The following is an 18,443-nucleotide window of genomic DNA, read 5'->3' on the forward strand; positions in this document are numbered from 1 at the left end:
TACTAAACCAGGCCTCAGTGTAGCCACCAGTACTAGTTTGTTCTTCAACTCAAGTGAACCTTCCCAATAGCTTTTCTGTAATCTGTAATAGGGATGCTAGTTCATATTGGCCAAGACATTCTATTTGGGTTTTATACTATTCCTATGCTCTCTACAGGACAATAAAAAATAATCACTACACAGGTATCATTGGTTCAGGTACTCCACAGTTTAAAGGCTCGATGCTACCAATCCAGTTTCAGTTTGTCCAATTTCTGACTCAAAGGACTTCAAGCCATGTATCTAATTTGCTGGGGAGGAGGTACTGTTCAGTTACTACCTCATGCACCAGCAATTTAAAATAAAAACCAGATTTTTTTTCACCAAACTTTGGTGATATCGGGATAGGGCTTTGACAGATAAGTGATGTGCACAGAATTGATATACTTCACGTATCAAAGCAAGCTGACACTCTCCAAAGCAGTTCTGGTTTTTGAAAGAGAAAAGAAACCAAATGTTGCTACCAGGCTTTAAACAACAGGTCTTTAAACAACCAGGCTTCAACACCAACAAAAAGAGTAAACACTTCTGGTTAGCAAGATCTATTTAACAAATAACACAACCATTTCAAGTCAGTTATTATAACACTTCAACAGGCACCCCCAAGCCCCTCAATCCCCACCACGTTAATACCAGTTAGACACTACAAGTCACCAGACTTAACTGGTACAGGTATTTGGACCGCAGGAGGAGAAAAAAAAAAAAGATTGCCGTGTATTTTATTGCTACCAGTGCACTGGGAATTTGAAGGGACAATGGATGTAAAAGCTACAATCACTTCTTCAGTAGATAAAACAAAAACAGGTTAAAAAAATTAGGACTTAAAAACACAAATAATCAAATATATGTTTTTCATGTAGTTTACCTCAGTATTTTAACCAACATTATACATTTTATTGTTTAGAAAAGATGACAACGTTGCAGAAAAATAAAATTTGTTTTTAACAGGACAAATGTTTTACCTGGTGATATAAAAAGTGTAATGGGAGCCTGGAGGGGAAGGAAGGGAAACGGAACAAAAAGAAAAAAAAAAAAAACCACAAAGCAAAAAAACCCACTACTCCAGGAAAAGTAAAAAGCTAAAACAAATTCCAGATGTCTGTCTGAAGGTTTTAGCTTTTTCAAATACACAACTACGTGTGCCTTTCACAATAACAGTCACAACTGAACAAGGTTTTTTTGTACTACTGCACCCTTCAACAGGCCAGTCTGCAAGTTTAAACAAATAATACAATAAACTGCTAAATCGATAAGTATGCCATTATGGATTGCTTTTAGCTGTTATAAAAAGCTTGTTTACATATCTAATGGTTCATCTCTTAAATTCAAACTGTGCTTAATATTTTTTAGTTCAGACATACTGAAACCCAGCAGCACAGATGGTTTGTGACTGTTTATCGCCTTTAAGCATATATTCCTCCTTTTTCCAAAGAACGATGCAACATCAATTTTCCACGCATATAGCAATAAGGAAAGTAATTCCACCTCTTTTTTAGAAGGATATGGCCTCTTGTGAAAGTAGTCTGTTAAAAACTGTTTCTGAGCCTCATACGAATTGTGATCGTACTCTTTAGGATCTACTGCTAGAAAGCGAAGATCCTCATTAACAGGAAGCTTCTTCATCTCAGTCCTAGTATTAACCTTCTGTCGTTTGAAAGGCACTACCCCTGAATTTGCTTCTATTTCTGGAGATGGAGCTATGCCAGTACTTAAGTTCAGAGGCTGCTGTTCCTTATTCCTTTGGTCTTCTGCAACAAAGCAGGAATCTGATTGCTTTCTTTTCAGTATCACAGAATCATGCTTTTCACCATTCACAAACAGTAGATCTTTCTTCTCAGTACGCTCAAGCTGCATCTTCACACTCGAGTTGCTGTCTTTGGGAGCACTTCTACAACGGAGCAAATGTACAGCAATAGCTGTTAGAGTCATATTTCCAGTGTACACACCACAACAGTGGATGCACTTGAAAGCAGGAGACTTTAAAATCGTATGCACCGTCGGCATTATATGATGCCGCTCTTTCAAATGCATCTCATAGGTTTCTTTACTAACAAATGTACCAAAGCAAAAGGGACAGGTTAACGCTTTTTTGTTGCATCTGTTGTTCACTTCTGCCATCTGAGGTTTCACTTTGATGTAAACAGGGACAAGTGTCCTTGAATTTAGTCCAGCAAGCACCGCCAAATGTACTTCTCTTTCACCAATGTCTTCTTTTGGTAGCACGGTACTGAAATCAAAGTGTGGAAACACAAGGTCACCCTGAGCATCATTACCTAGTTGAAATCCTCTGTTGCTATAATCCGCATGTAACTGCTTTTTCCCATTGTGTGTAGTTTTATTGTGCTCCACAAGGCTTTTTAAGTCATGGAAAGTAACTGTGCAAAACAAGCAAGCTAAGCCATGCATCAAGAGATGTTTCATGAGCTCCTCTTCACAGAGAAAACATTTACAAGAGAAACACCGCACCGTCTTTTCTGTCATCCACCTCAGAAAGGGGGCACAAGCTGCAAGTTTGTCAGGTTCCAAGGTTTGCTCCGTTTTTACCTCACCATGTTTGTGGGCCACCTCCATGTGCACCTGGTAGACATTCGATGGGAAAAGCTCATTGCAAACAGGGCAAGTTTTCCACTGCTTAGCCTGTCTGACAGCCTGACTTGTTTCAGGACCAGGTGGGGAAGCTTGCAATGATATATTCTGAGACCTTAAAACCACTGGAGGAGAGGGTGCACCAGCCAGTGATTGGGACAACTGAGTTACTGTCCCAGACTGCATCAGCTGGATGGGCACCTGTGGTGGCCTAACAGCTGCTACTCCACCACCAGGAGGTACAGGTAATGTCACAGAAACTGGGGCAAGCGTGTAGGTAGGTATCCCATTAACTTGCTTACCAGTTGGAATCAACTGCCTAAGTATAGAACCTGCAGTCAAGAAAGTTGCATTTTGAGAAACTGCAGACTGAACTGGCTGATTTACTGGGATAACTGCTGGGGCAACAGGTTGATTAAGCTGAAGAAATCCAGGTCTGACAGGCTGTCTAACAGGAACAACCCCAGGGGCAACAGGCTGATTAAGCTGGAGAACACCCGACCCAACCGTCTGTGCCACAGGAAGGACCCTGGGACCAATGGGTCTATTCACATTCCCAAGTGACTGGTTGACCGAGAGAACTCCTGGTGCAACCGGTCGATTCACAGGGAGGACTCCCGGTGCAACTGGTTGATTCACAGGGCTGACAGGTTGAGTAACAGGTAGTGTTCCAGCTGCAACTGGACCATTTATAGTACCAATGGATTGATTAACAGGAAAGAGCCCAGGCCTGACAGGCTGATTAAGAGGAAGAACTGCAGGGGGCACAGTTCTACTTACGGTCCCAACAGAATGATGAAGAGGAATAGGTCCACCCCTCACAGACTGATTAAGGGGGAGCCCATGGGAAACAATGATAGGCTGGGAAGGTGATGGTTGAATATTAACATTATTTTGACCTACAGGAAGATTACTAGACACAAGAGTAACGTGCGACGGGCTAACAACTGGAGCAGAAGTTGTATGTGGAAGGCTACCAGAGGCACTTGGAACAGGCAGTGATCTGACTGTGCTTGGAACTGCTTTTGGCTGCACCACACTCTGGTTTTGACTATTCTGTGGAAATGCAAGCTGGACACAAGCTGGAGCTGTGACGGAACCTGCTGGGGCAGCGGCAGGCCCTGCAGATGGAGCAGTTGCTGCCACACCCTGGGGAGGCTTTGGAGCAATATGCATTTGTTTCACGAGTCCTGGTTTCTTAATATGTTCTGAAATCACAGACCGAAGTTTGTTCTCCAAGTCTCGGTGTGTTTCAGCTGTCAAGACATGATACATTAAAGAATCTTGGCTGTTTGCAGAAGCATTACATTTTTTACAGTAGTGCTCAATAGAATTCTCTTTACTTTCATCAGGTTTCTGGCCAAAATACGTACTTATTAAGTTTTGAAAATGGTTCATCAGCACATGTTTCTTCATATTGTAATACAATGTGTCTGTAAACTGACATTTTAGACATGTAAAGTTTATGATGTCACTCCTGAATTGTTTCATGCCATCCAAAATGCTGACTGTATAGTTCTGTATTCTTTTATTAGATGAATGAAACATCCGGATATGTTTTCCCACTATTTTGGGATCAGAAGCAAATGCACATTTTGGGCAAGGAACCACCAGCTCTTGGTCCATTTCATCCTCATGGTAACGGTGCAAGTGATTCTTGAATGAAGTAAGCAATTTTGACGAGAACTTGCATAAGCTACAGCAGTACGGCTTTGATCTGTATCTCTGCAAACAAAACAAAAACATCCACTTAGAAACTGCCAGTTCCTAAATCCCTGTTACCTGTTTGAAAGTAAGTCTGCACTATCACGTGTCAAAAATGCCTTCACTGGACATACAGCTTGTATCTTCTCAGTTTCTTCTGTTTTTGAAAAGCAGATTTAAAGATGACACACTTAAAGGGAGAAACCTTTGTGGCCTTTTTGCTTCTTTATAATTTATTAAGAAGCATTAAGCGACTTCATTTCTACTCCAGTTCTCAAGAACTAATTCTGAAGCCCGTTTTTAAAGATAGGAATCACAGAACAAGCTAAGAAGAATTTGTATTGCCACTGTACATCGGAGGTGAAGCCTTAGCAATTAGAAATAGCAGCCATTTTAGTACAACACTTTTAATGCTTTATTTAGTTCAGGGCCACCTCCTATCTACTAATAGAGAAAAAGAGAGAAGGGAGAAGGGGTGGGGTTGTTTTGTGTACTTCAATACCCTTCCCTTCACTGAAAGATCTCCAAAAGCACCTCTCCTAGCAAAGCCACAAAAGATTAATTTATTTAAGAACATTGTTTTGGAGTCAGATTAATAACAAAGAGAAAGGAATAAAATCCTCTTTTATGATAAACCAGCAATGACCTCTTTATGTTATCTCAACACACTGAACATCCCATCACAGTAATTTCTTAAAGAAATTTCTTCTAGCAGACTTATTATAGAGCACATAGATTCTTCTCAGAAAAATATTTTCACTGTATAAAAATAAACCTATCTTCCACTAAACAGTGGTTTGCTCCCTCAATTACATGTCACTTGACAGCATTACTTTTTGTATCCATATGAACATTATTTGGTCTTTCCAAAAAACTGGTAGCCCCATCAACCATTTTTTCTTACCAACTTCCTAGGAAGTTAACCCTAGCTCCTGCCAAAAACTACAGGATCAGCCATAGCAACACCCAGGTGACAAATCTGCACTCTCAAACATCTAGCGAAACTTGTCTCTTCCCTCAGATGTGTTTTTCACCATATTGACTTCTGCCTCTTATGAAACACCATCCAAAGAGAACAAACTGTTCCACCGCTACAGCATTCAACCTAGCTAGATCACCCACATACACCATAGACACGTTACGAAGAACTGTAGCAAAAATTTGTGCAGTTATTTTTTTTGTCATTTCGTACAGCCATGAAGGTGTCATCTCTTAGCAATACTAGGAACGTCTCCTTATGATAACCAAAATCTAACCTTCGAATTCAAAAGACTGAGTCAGATAAAGCCACTGGCTGGCTAAGGCTGCTGAAGAGCACACTGTGAAGGTACCAGTAAATTATACTCTACTCATACTCTTTACATGTCAGGTCTCAGCTGCTCATCAACAGCACCACAGCAAATCAGAAGCAGCTTCACTTACACCAAGTAGACAAAAGCCACTCAACTACTGAACTAATGAGGCATACAGACCATTATTAAAAGCTGCACCTCACTAGCCTTACTTCTGCAGAAGTCAGGTGACAAAGACAGCTGACTGCTTATTTTAACTGGTTGTCCGAGGCTTCGAAAAGCTTATATGCTTTTAAATACTGGGCCCATACACTCTTTACTTCCCCCCCACTACCCCATTTCTGGTTTGGGTCTTTCCATCCCCATAAACTTATAGTGTAATACACTGTCAGTATTTCCTTGCTGCCAAGTCTGAACAACTGTTGTTAGGTGCAGTGAGAATATTCCACTTTTCGAGTGAGTGGTCCAAGTGCTGAAGTAATGTATTATTCCATAGTAATGATGTTTTTCTTTCTTATACAAACAAGCACTGCAGTATATCACTAAGAAACTGCCCCAGTACCTGCATACTGGTAAGTCTCGGGGAAATAATGTTCCATGCCTTCTTAGATAATTTATTTTTTGATGGAGGTAAAAATTGTGAGACTTCAGCAAAAGAAATGTTCTGTACCTCAAGTTCTATCAAATTAGGACAAATCCTACAATCCCACTACTTACCTCAAAAAACAACCAACTAACAAGAAAATTTTTAAAAAAATTCTGTTTCAGCAGAACAGAAGTATGTAGAAGTCTGCTACTTTGACGTTTTCTGTATGAAATACAGCTCTTCCACACAGACAGCTTCGAAAATCATTTCGTCAGCATGTTCTCATTGCATACACACCTAAACTGCTTTTTATGTTCGCAAGTGCTACTACAGTCTACTAAAGGCATCTCACTTTTATAGAAAATTTGACAAAATAAGAATTCTAAGCCACTTAAAAAAAATGAAGCATCTTGGGAGACTGACCAACACAACCCTAAACTGTACAAATGGAATCCAAAAGGGCTTATTAGAGGCATTTATGAAAACTCGGTTAGTCCTACTCCAAAGAACATACCCCAGAACGCAGTAACACTTTCCGCTGTGTAGTCTCACATTCCCCACAACCTAGAGACAAGCAGAAAGACACAATAGCCTCCAAAAACTGAAGTTCTTCCAGAATTATGTCTCCTTAAAAATAGTACTAATGGTAAAAACCATCAACTCATTTGAGTAGACATCTTTCTCCAGCCTACTGAGTTTCCAGTGTAGCTCAAGTAACTTATTTTCCCCTTACAGCAACAACTTCGGAATAGAACATCATGAAGGACCAACTTCTTTTCTCCCAAACCTAGGCAACATGATGCCAAGATATGTGAACGATATATATCAAGGAACCATGGTTGTTTAAAGAAAATGGATAGAAGCAAGTTTAGTATCCAAATGACACAGCTTGGCAAATCTGTTCCATTGCAACACATTACAAACTCTATACTGAAGTTTATCAGATTCCAATCTTGGTTTTTGGACAGATATAGATAAGACTGGTCATGCTGACTAGCTGAATCAGGATCTGTATTTCTCCCTTCTGGTAAGGGATCAGGTCTCTCTGCCTGCTCTCTCTCCAGACAATAGGGATGAAAGAAGATTACCTCTCTAGTGTCTGATTTTCAGTTATTTTCCTTTTTTACCGAAATACTAATCATTTTTCCTAAAGAACTGTGAAAGGAAGACAGAAAAAAAACCAAACCCCTCCATCTTAAGTTTTAGACAGGAAGCTTCACTTGCTCTGTCTTCATCTTCTTCTTCCCCGTTTCATGTCTGGGGAAGAGGGGGAACCTCCCCTGTTCATCTAACACAGAAAGTCTTCCAACACTGAATTTCTTTAGTCAGAAGGTGTAAAAGGCAAAAAAAGACAAAATCAGCAAGGCTAGAGCTCAGATAACATGCTGACTAGAGCCAGGAGATCTGATAAAAGGAGAAGCTTTCCATGTGCATGAAGAAGAAATAAAATGGGGGAGGGGGGAGGAGGGCGCAGGGAGAGAAAGAGCATCATAACCATTAAAGGATTTATTCCATTTGTCCAAACTAAAGGTAGTCTTGACCGAAGGTAACTGTAAGCCTTATCTGAAGTGGCACTGACAGGCTAGATGCAATCTGTCTCTACAGGCTTAACCAAACAACAAGTCATATTTTACTCTTTCATCCACAAATTCATGCAAACAGATGAAACTCCAGCCTTAAACGTATGAACCCAAGTTCAGGAAAGGAGAACTAGTGGACAAAGCAGACAAAGGTCCTGAAGGGTGAAGGGTGAGAGGGGTCACTTTCTACTAAATGACAGTTAGGCAAAGACTGAGTGGTTTTCTTTGGTTAGTCTGTATGTTGAGAGCTTTGTTAAAAAATGCAACTCTTGCACTTGGCAGCGTCAGTTTGTTTTAAAGACAGTAACAGTAGATTAAAAAAAATCCTAGCAAGCCACCACCACACTATTCTAAACCATTACCTTTTGATTCAGGATTAAAAGAGCAGACCCACTGCTGTTTACATGCTGTTGATAGGTCGTCCTCACGGAAGAAATCAGAAGCCCTAAGACTCTTCAGCAAGACTGAGAGAAGACTACCTTTTCTTCTGGATATACTCCTATGCTCTACATAGCATCTTAGAAACTTGCTAAAATGTAAAATTACAGAAATCCTTTGGTTTGTTCATCTCAACCCTGCCTTTCTTGTAGATTCTAGCTTCACACAAGATTCCAGCTATACAGAACTAAAAGCTGTTTCACATACACAAATCTAACTGGAATATGTTTTCCACTGCAACCCTATCCCACGCCACTGATGATAATTTCAGCTTAATCCACTCTCATCTACACAATCACATTTTCACCCTTCCAATGAAACAAGAAGCATGTTGTATACAAGAGCATGTTAAGACTACACATCAGATTAGGCTAAAAAGGCAAAACGTTAGTGTGACATCTTAAATACTGATGTCCAAGGTTGCATCCTTAAAGACAGCAAACAGCATATATAATCCTTATAACCAGTTGCATTACAAGGAAGAACACAGATGAACTGAAATATTATTCCCTGATTAATAGTACTTCAAAAACAGATGTTAAAGCTATTTTTTTAACATAAAAAAGCTGTATTTTAACTTTTCCAGGACTTCTGAAAGTGATAAAATTCAGTGACTCCACATGCACATCTACCCAGAATTTCTAACACAAACATACTTACCTTCCTTTTGCCCACAGACTCCCAAGGAGAGACATCACTCCATGAAGTGTTACAGAAGTGTTTTTCACCTGGGTCAAAACTTTTAAGATTCTAAAAGAAAAAAGAAAACAAGAAATAACCTGCTTTTGCAGTCTGTTCTGAATATAAAAATAGTCTCACTACAGAGCAAGGAAAAGGAAAAACCACACAAACAGAGTATGAATGGAAAGTCCATACAGTATTCGGATACAAGTCTCAAAACTCCATTCAAAGAAATTACTTCTTCGACCTCTCTGATTTATTTTACCTCAAATACTTGTTCATATGACTGCCTCATAACATAGGAGGAATTCTGAACACTTCATAGTTACTGACAATAATATAGGAATGAAAATATTTACACTTTAATTCCACTACTTCTAGCCAAGTTCACAGTGAACACAGAGATACATTCTCCCTCTATCTTCTTCCTCCTAAATCTGTAATATTTCACTATTTACTTCCATTTATTAACTTACCACTATGGTTTACTTTGCAACAGGTTTTAGCATTAAATCCTCATAGCATTGCTATGCTTTTAACTTGGAAAAATGAAGACATTCCCAGAAGCTTATCTCAAAGAGCAGCAGTATTTTTCCTCAAGCTGTAAAAGCAACAATATTATCGCATCTGGAACAACCATGTCAGAGTAAACAACTTTCCTCATAGCATCCTTCTAATCAATCCCATCAGAGCAGTTTATCTTCCTCGAGCCAAACCCAGCTACTACTCTAAAAATCTTAAGTTCCTCTCCAATTTTCTGAAGCCTACACATATCCAAACACAAACTTAGTGAAAAAAATAACTTGATTCCTGTTTACTAGGTGTTTTTGAAGACTCCAGGCTAGCTTCAACTGCAGACTAGAGCATCTTAGATCAAACAACAGGCTACAAAATCCAGGCTTAACCCACAGAAAACCAGCACCGCTTCTCCCCTCACATTCTCCTTCTCTTTCACAAACTGCTCTTCACTCAAAATTCTGCAAGATGCTTAGAGAGGGCGAGATGTTTTCACCTCTGCACCTAACTCCATTGGAAGAGCAGAAGCAGGTAATAAAGACCATTTAAGATTAAATCATCTTCAAAGAGAAGTGGAATTCATAAATCTAATAGTCTGTGGGTAAAAACAAGATCTATGCAATATTTATGTGACATTTACAAGCAACACAGGATATACTGATCGACAAAAAGAAACAAAGCCTCTAGCAAACAAATACACAATCCTACTTAATGCAGGCTCTGTCTGCACTAGGCTCCTGTCCACAGCATCCCTGTGTGTGTAACAGATTACAGTGAGCCAGCAGGTCATGCCAGTGATAATTTGATTTAAATTAAATTATTCCATAATTTAAGAAAAATGTAGCTAAGTTTGCAAGAAGCTTTCTAGCTTTTTCAACCTTCAGGTTTCCTCAAAGAGAATCCTGAGGAGTTGAGGGCAACAAACCAACCCCTTCCATTCTAATCAATATCTAGGCACTGAATAAGTCATCTATTTGCCCTTCAGTTAAATCTTCTTAAAAAAAAAACACCTTAGAAAGAACCCTTGCATAGAACAAGAGAAATCTCACAGCCTTAGAGAACACGATGCTTTTCTTACATATGTTTGATAGAGAAAACAAAGAGACTCAAGATTTACTAACAATTCTTCAGCCAAACACACCAGACTGAATTATACACTATTAAAAATGTTTTCTTCAAGTTTATGGCCTATCCCAAACACATTCTGCTTTTGGTTTGAGTACTCTCCACCAAGAGAGGCTCCTAGACTTAAACACCAGAGTCCCACAAGCCAAATGTGTATGATAGTTGCTGAACCAGCTATTTCCTACAGGGAAATATTCCCTGATAAAGAAAGATAACCATTCTTATCAGGACAATTAGTCAGTGCTGCAAATGGGTACTCTGAACTCTTGCTTTAAACAGAGATCCAGGCTGATGTCCCAGAGGCAAGCTTTGCTCGGCTAACTTATTATGTTCCTCCCACATTTCTCACTTCGAGGGGAGGAAAATAGAAGGGAAAGGTAAAAAGAAGGAAATAAAAACCCTCTGAGAAGCCTCATTAAACCCGATGCAGAGTGGGCATTTCTAAGGTTAAGAGAGAAACATTTCAAAACTAAGAACTGTTCTCTCCTCTGTGTTAAAACTATCACTGTCTTCCAGAAGAAAAAGATAAAACACTCAGTTTAAATGAAGACTGAAAGATCACAATAGATTAAAGAAGCTAAAATAGTTTACTAAAGAAAAGCCTCTGACATTACAGTGTACTTAGAAGTACTACTTTGAGAATCAATTAGTAATCTAGCACAAAAGGCTCAAGTTTTCTTCCCAGAAGAGATCAAATCAGAACTTTTAGCCTAAAAACTAATCCATTTGCCCTCCAAGCTACAAAGAGATACTAGTTGTATGTGAAATTCCTTCACCTTCCTCACAGACTACTGTCTGTTATCATACCTTATTTAGAACAGTTTAAGACCAATTTTAAGACCAGATGGCAGGTCAAGTTTGTATCATATCATTTCATACCATTTCCTGAATTGTCCAGCCTCCTCACAAGGACAATGTCCAGAAATCAATCTTAATACTGAGAAAAATTAAAAAAAAAAACATAAACCAAAAACAAAACACTTAAGCTACTTCTCACCTATTAAGACATCACACACCCTATTCTACCAAAAAAAGAAATACCATCATCATGACCCAAGTACAAATCAAGTTCTTCTTGCTGCTAAAGTTATACCAAAACCAGCCCCAGATTACCTGGAAAAAAAACAAACTGAAGTTAAGAACTTGGTTGAGGGAGAATTATTTGCAAAAACACTAAAATGTTGCTGGGTTTTTTTTTTCCCCCACATCTCACAGAGCTTTTTCCAGAATTGAAGCGTTCGCTGGGTCCCCCACCACCATTTATTAAAAATGAAACATAACCAAACACACACACGCCACCCCCAAAAAAACAAAAAACAAAACACAAAACACCTTACACCTCATTCACCATTGAATCCCACACTGCAATCAAAAAGTTAGATTGCAATCAATTTCACAGCAAAAAAACTGGCATCATCAAAACATTTCCACTTTAAAGGGTCAAGATAGAACAGCTTCTGACTTAAGAGGTTTAATTACAAAAAAATATACAACACAATAAAAACAGTAAGAAAATGGAAATTAGACAAATTCACTCTTCCCTGAGCTCTTATGACATTTATTTAGATATATCATTGATCAACTGCAAAACCCAAGAATGTTCCAGAATTAGTTATGCACATGGATCTTAAGCAGTTTTTTTTCCCTAATCATTTACTTACACAGCTTCAGAAAAAAACACCACCAAAAGACACAATAGCATCCCTACAGAGAGTTAACTTACTCTAGTCCCATCATACAGAATTAATCCAAACTCTTGACTATGGTCAATATGAAGTCATGACCATAACTGAACAGCCAAAAAAGCCTGTATACCAGCTGGCTGAAATACACTACTGTTTACTGAATACTGAAATACACTACAGTCACTGAGCTGCATTACTGCATTTGCACTTTTTCTGGTATTTGGCTTGCTAATCTGATGGTGTGAATTCCTCTTGCTTGTTGTACAATACCTTCTCCTGGAAGTGGCAACAATGGTACTAGGTTCATCTTGATTGCTCCAGTACACTTTTAAAATGCAGAACTGAACAACAACTCAAAAAGACAAGTAAAAAGTTGCTGTGTAGCACACAAATAACATTTCATTAGCCTGTGGTGTTTTTCCTAAAGCTGTACTGTTTCTTTTTCTTGAAATACTACTAGCAGAGAACGTACAGCATCATCTATAACACATCTTGTTGAGAAGTAACATTTTCTTTTAATGTTATGAACTAAACCACTAAATTCCATGCCTGGCATATGAATAGTCAGTCATGAGTAATCCTTCAAGTAAAGACCCCATCATAAAGATCTATGGCAGAGGAGTATCATATATACACTAAAAATGTGAAACATTTTTCAAGGGTTTACGTTTCAGATCAGTTTACATTATTTCAAATGCTTTACCTTCAACAATTCCCTGCAGCTGTCAAGCCCAAGATCCACAAGAATGCCCTTCACCTTTTTTCGAGCCTTCCTGATATTATCAAGATTTTGAACAGGAATTTGAAACATTTTGCACTTTTCCTGAAAAAGAAATACAAAAAAAAAGTGATGGAATACTTGAACATAGGCACCTGCATTTAACAGCATTAAAACAAAAATGAAAGTCTGAAAAATGTATTCTTAAATATGAAAACCCAAAAGCCTTAAGCCCAAGAACTGGTGTCATTAATATTTCCCAGTAAATCACTTGTTTCCTCTTAAAGGAAACAGAACCTGATTTTGGGGGACAAAAAAAATCCTTTACATTTTTTCTCTCCTATCTAAACAAAATTCCAACCTTTTCTTTCAGATCTCTGTGTCTATATGGCAGCTACACTGTCTTCTGTGGGTTTTTTTTGTAAAAGAACATAAACACCAGAATTTTACTAAGTTCTATTCAGAAAATTACTATCATCTCATTTAGGAAGGAATAATTCAACACTTTCACCTTGAATGTTAGTGTCAAGATGAGAAGTCTCTTTGATAATTTGGTTTGTCATGTATGAACATGCTTAAAATATGATTGCTAGCAAAATCTAAATTTCCCGCAGAAGTTTCTGCTGCTGTAAGCTGACATGGACCTTCGCGTAAAACAAGCTACTACAATATTAATGCAGTAGAAATAAAATTTAATTACTGTATGGCACTGATAGCTAAGGTGCTGAAGTGGGACACTTTAACACTCATACGCTTTTAGGTCTCCTCTGAAAAAGTGCATATAGCTCTATCGCCTTCCCCTACCCCAGAATTTGGTTTATACCCTACCCTGCTCCCTCCAGCAAGGTGCGATAGCTGGAGGCCAGCATACAGAAGAGGATGACAACTAAAGCAAGATTATAGAAAAACAGATTATCTGTTGCAGGTCATCTATTTGAAGGGTTGTTGTGCAGTCTGGTTGCCCATATGTCTACAACATTGCACCACGAAGGGTCTAGCACATCCCCAACAGCTACGCTTTTACCACTCCCCATGCAGTTGGGCTACAGACACGAGTTGCTTATCTTCAGCTCCCAGTATATCATAAGGTATCCCCATGGGCTTAGCTTTAGAAGTATGTGCCTTTATCACTTCCTCCCTAGATTACAGCAACACATAATTTAGACTGAGACTTAAGAAACTTAAATGGGCATAGAATGCAACAGAACTACCCCGCACTGGGAAAGGGCACTGGGAGCTTCACAGATATTTCTTTGTTCTTAAATAGCTGCAGAGATCCAGGAGAGTTTAAAAGATCCCAGTCCTTACTGCTAAACAATTCATCCATCCAGGACAAGTTCTAACAAGAAGGAAAAAATAAAGAAAATCCCTAAGCAGTACTTCAGCCTTGATGGTCCTGAATGTCTTGAAAAGCTGTACTTAAAAAAAAGCAAGATCCCTGTCACCATGAAATCTTCGCCTTGGAAGGCAAGACTTTCCTGTAAACAGTTGCAAAAACCCCTCCCACATAAGACAGACACTACAAGCTAACCATCACCAAAAGCAAAAAAAACAACAAAAACACCTTGAGTGATGACAGAGTAGAAAAAGAAGACAAAAAACCAACTTATGTACAAAGCATACAATTGAGGGGATTTTTAATTAAAATTCAAACAACTCACATGCTATTCTTCTCTTCTTCTCCCCCCAAAGGAAAGGTGTGTAGAGAGAAATGGGGAGGGAGCCCCATTTGACAGATGCTAGTCTTGTTTTCTAGTATTTTTTATCGGTAAGAAGTCTGGAAGACATTCTGATACCATTGAGGTGGGTGTGGAACAGGAACCTATACAGAATGGAATAAATCAGAGTAACTAGTCTGTCATTCTATCAAAATCCACAGGGTAAAACTGAGGTGTAAAATCTTCTTTTTAAAGTGAAGTCAACTGGGAATTTGTATAGTCTCTGGTTAAAGCTTTATTATCAGTCCCTCCAGGATAGCAGGTTACGTGCACCAACCCCATGGTCCACTGCTGGTAACAACAGAGCTGACAGGACGTCACCATGCTCAGATCAGCCAGAAGGAGATGTGGTTCAATACGTTAGGCTCTACTGGAAACAGTTCCTCCATCTCAGTCCTTTAACTGATACACTGATGCTACTGAAGAAGGTGAAGCAGACATTTCTCGAGGGATGTCTATCTCACAAAAAAGAAACATTAGTCTACAAAGGTGATACAATATGTAACATCCATGTATCTCAAGAGTTTTCTTAACCAGTAATGTTTCTGAAATGGAAGCCATTAACCCAGGAGAAAGGAAGAAAAACAAAAAACAAAGAAACTTGAACACAAATTACTTATTTTCCAGTTTTATGTAGTTGGTCTTCAATCCGGAAAGATGTATATTTCTCTATCACATGCAATGTTATTCAGTATTTAAACAAACTGCTTGGGAGTGAGACTCTTAAGTTACTCATCAGACATCCTCTGTATCCATTAGACCATCAATGCCCGACCATAAAGCTCACAAAAAATTCAACCTTCTAAGCTTATTCCCTCAAGCCCACAGTTTAATTCCTTGATTACTATACAGTTTATTATCCATACTCTTTTACTACTAATTTATTTCTCTTGTATTTTGGACATTATTCAAGCCTTAGCTTGCACCCATAACTACAGTCAATCTTTTGTTGGTACGCATCCCGTTCATAACCACCAAATTAAACACGAAAGCACTACAGTAAAATTAAACCTGAGTTACCCTAGCCCAAGAGCCTTGATCCTTTTACCACACCGGCTACCTAAAGACAAATTTATCTTAAACTACTTTTAACTGTAGCTTCCAAAAAACTGATAATCCATTGAGTCTCCACAGATAGTACCTTTTCATAAACAGAACTAAAGCAAGTTAATAGCAAAATAAACAAATAATTGTAGCAGCTGATACTCCAAACTCAGTTCTAAAAAGGTCATTCAACCCTTGCTCAGGCATTTTATCCATCAATCTGTTCCCACATTCACTGTTCCTTTACGTAACACTGCCATAACGATACAGCAAACTGGAGTTTTATGCAACACTAAACATTTCCTTCAATTCTACAACATTTGTAAACATGTATTATAACATCCAATCACATTCAGCTTTTCAACAATGATCACAAATGCAACTCTTCCCTTCCATTAGTACTGTAGTATTTTAATACTAGTCTAAGCAACAAGGTAACAGTCTGGATAGTATCTTACTAGCCAAAGACAAATACTACTAGTTTGCCAAGTAACTATGCATGACTACAACTTCTCTGCATTAAAAAAACCAAAACCAAAATACTAACATTTCACATCTTCAAAGTGAGAAGTCACCACAAAATGGAAAGTTCCTATTTGCCTGCTTTTTAGTCTACTTCTTGTAACAATACTCATTCACCTTGGAAGGGACCTCAAGAGGACAGCCAGCCCAGCCTCCTGTTCAAAGCAAGCTCAACAATGAATAGCAACCAGGGCATTCTGCATCTTGAAAACCTCCACAGACAGAGGTTTGACAGCCTCTCCGGGTAACCTCTTCCAATGATGGACTGTGCTCACAGTGAAAGGTTTTTTCCTTACATCAAATCAGCACCATTTTAATTTCTGTTCCTAAGGAAACTAGGCATATGCAATCAAATTAAATACGAAGCTGGTATGGAGCTGGAGCAAGGAAGATGCCTAAATGTGCCTTCTGCATGCATGCAAATACATCCAGCAAAATCTGACAGCAAACTAGATGATCAGGCATTTCTAGAGATTTCATGAAAACAGGCAGCTAGACAGAAACCCTATTAGAAGATCCACAAATAAAGAGGCTGCAATGTACCCTTTGTAGACACCAGATAATCTACACAGAAGTCAGATCTCCAGATGTGTTCCTATAAGAAGCTGGCCTTCACTAGTCTTGCTCACAGAATCACTTATAGCAGGGAAATTATGAGAGGTTTATAGAATTCTGTCCTTTCGTATTACCTGCTTTGGATATTCAATTATTCTTAGGTTTTATATCTTTTTATCTAGTAAACTGCCATTAGTAAACATAGAAGAGATTTTTATAAAGACTTTCATGTTTTGGGATATTTGGGTAGAAAGTATTTTTTAAAAGTTTCTTTACCATCTTACATTTCAGCAGTTATCAGTTAACAAGTACCAATAAAGAATTCTTTATTTTCATTTTAGTGAACTCATTAAAAGTTGGTAATTCAATACTAGTTGAGAAAACAATAACAACTGCTTCATTTCTGAAAATGAAATGGGAGCATGTGATCTACTATTTCTCAGAACCTAAAGAACAAGAACACTGAATGGCAAAGACAGCAGTTAGGATGACAGGCACGCTGAGAAACTGCCTAGAAAAATGTGAGTTCAGCTTGGTCATGCCAAATTTTATTCTTATCAATTTTGTTTTGTTTCTGGTAAGTTGACAAATCATCCAAGAAGTCATACCTGGATATCTGCTCAATCACATATTACACGGACGGTTCCATTCCCTGGACTCTTATCTGTGCCTTCTGAGAGAGACCTAACTGGATTTACAAGTACGTTAGCACCATCAAAGCTTATCCAGCCTTTGCAGGGAGAGGGAACAAATGCATATAGCTTCCTATCAACATCTCTAGGTGTTTTAACAGCTTTGAAAGATTTGATTCCTGGAAAGAAAAACAGTCAATTGATTAGAACAGATACTATTCTTGTTTTATTATTTCATCTGTTGTAAATTAAAACAGATTAATCAAACTTACTAAGAGTAGTTCTGGTCAACAAAATAATGCTACTCTATCTTCTTAAATTCCAACTTCTATCCAAGTGCAACTTGATAGAAATCTCGGGTAAAAAAAAAAATTGAATTTTTTTTTGTGCAACTAAATCAGAAACCTTCAGGGGTCCTGAATTATAGATCTCTTATAGTCAGAATAACTTTGCTTTTTTTTTTGGCTATAAATTACATACCCATTAAAACAGTCATCAAATCCAACACAAAGATGGCCATGACTCAGTAGCTGCTAAAACAGTAAAAAACATTAAGGTATGCAATTACATAGATAAAGATACAGTGCATCAAGCTGCATCTTACCTGAGAAGTCAGATCAAAACAAATTTAGATCACTAACTTTAGCTAACTTAGTTTAAATAACTATTGTGATGCTTCATTAACACACAATCAACTCTCTTATCCAAGACTAGTTAGAATATAAGGGACTATACTATTCAAACTCATGGAGCCTTCCCAGAGCACTGCAACTCACACAGAGCTTGACTCCCTTGGGGATCAGCATTTGCCAGAAACTGAACTCAGCAAGACCCAAGCTCATTCTAGATGACTTGAGCATCTATGTGGAGCCCAGTCAACTCCCGCAGCACTCATCAGCCCCATGTGTACGTGAGCAGAAGAGTCACACACCAAGCCCAGCTACTCCTGGAAAAAGTACAACTCCTGAACCTCGGGAGGAATAACCCCACGTGCCAGGACAGACTGGGGGCTGACCTGCTGG

At 38.5% G+C, this 18,443-nt stretch overlaps 1 protein-coding gene across 1 annotated transcript; it reads right to left on the reverse strand.

Moving 5' to 3' along the window:
• Positions 1-1,335: 1,335 nt before the first annotated feature.
• On the reverse strand, positions 1,336-14,741 carry ADNP2 (ADNP homeobox 2). Its single transcript, XM_009700329.1, has 4 exons — positions 14,612-14,741; positions 12,936-13,055; positions 8,886-8,975; positions 1,336-4,350 (listed from the first exon to the last, which is right to left on the reverse strand). The coding sequence occupies exons 2-4, from the start codon at positions 13,041-13,043 to the stop codon at positions 1,336-1,338; spliced, it is 3,213 nt and encodes a 1,070-aa protein (XP_009698631.1). The 5' UTR covers positions 13,044-13,055; positions 14,612-14,741.
• Between the last annotated feature and the right edge of the window lie 3,702 nt (positions 14,742-18,443).

This window comes from Cariama cristata, unplaced genomic scaffold, assembly GCF_000690535.1.
Source record: "Cariama cristata isolate BGI_N322 unplaced genomic scaffold, ASM69053v1 scaffold2590, whole genome shotgun sequence".
Lineage (NCBI taxonomy): Eukaryota > Metazoa > Chordata > Aves > Cariamiformes > Cariamidae > Cariama > Cariama cristata.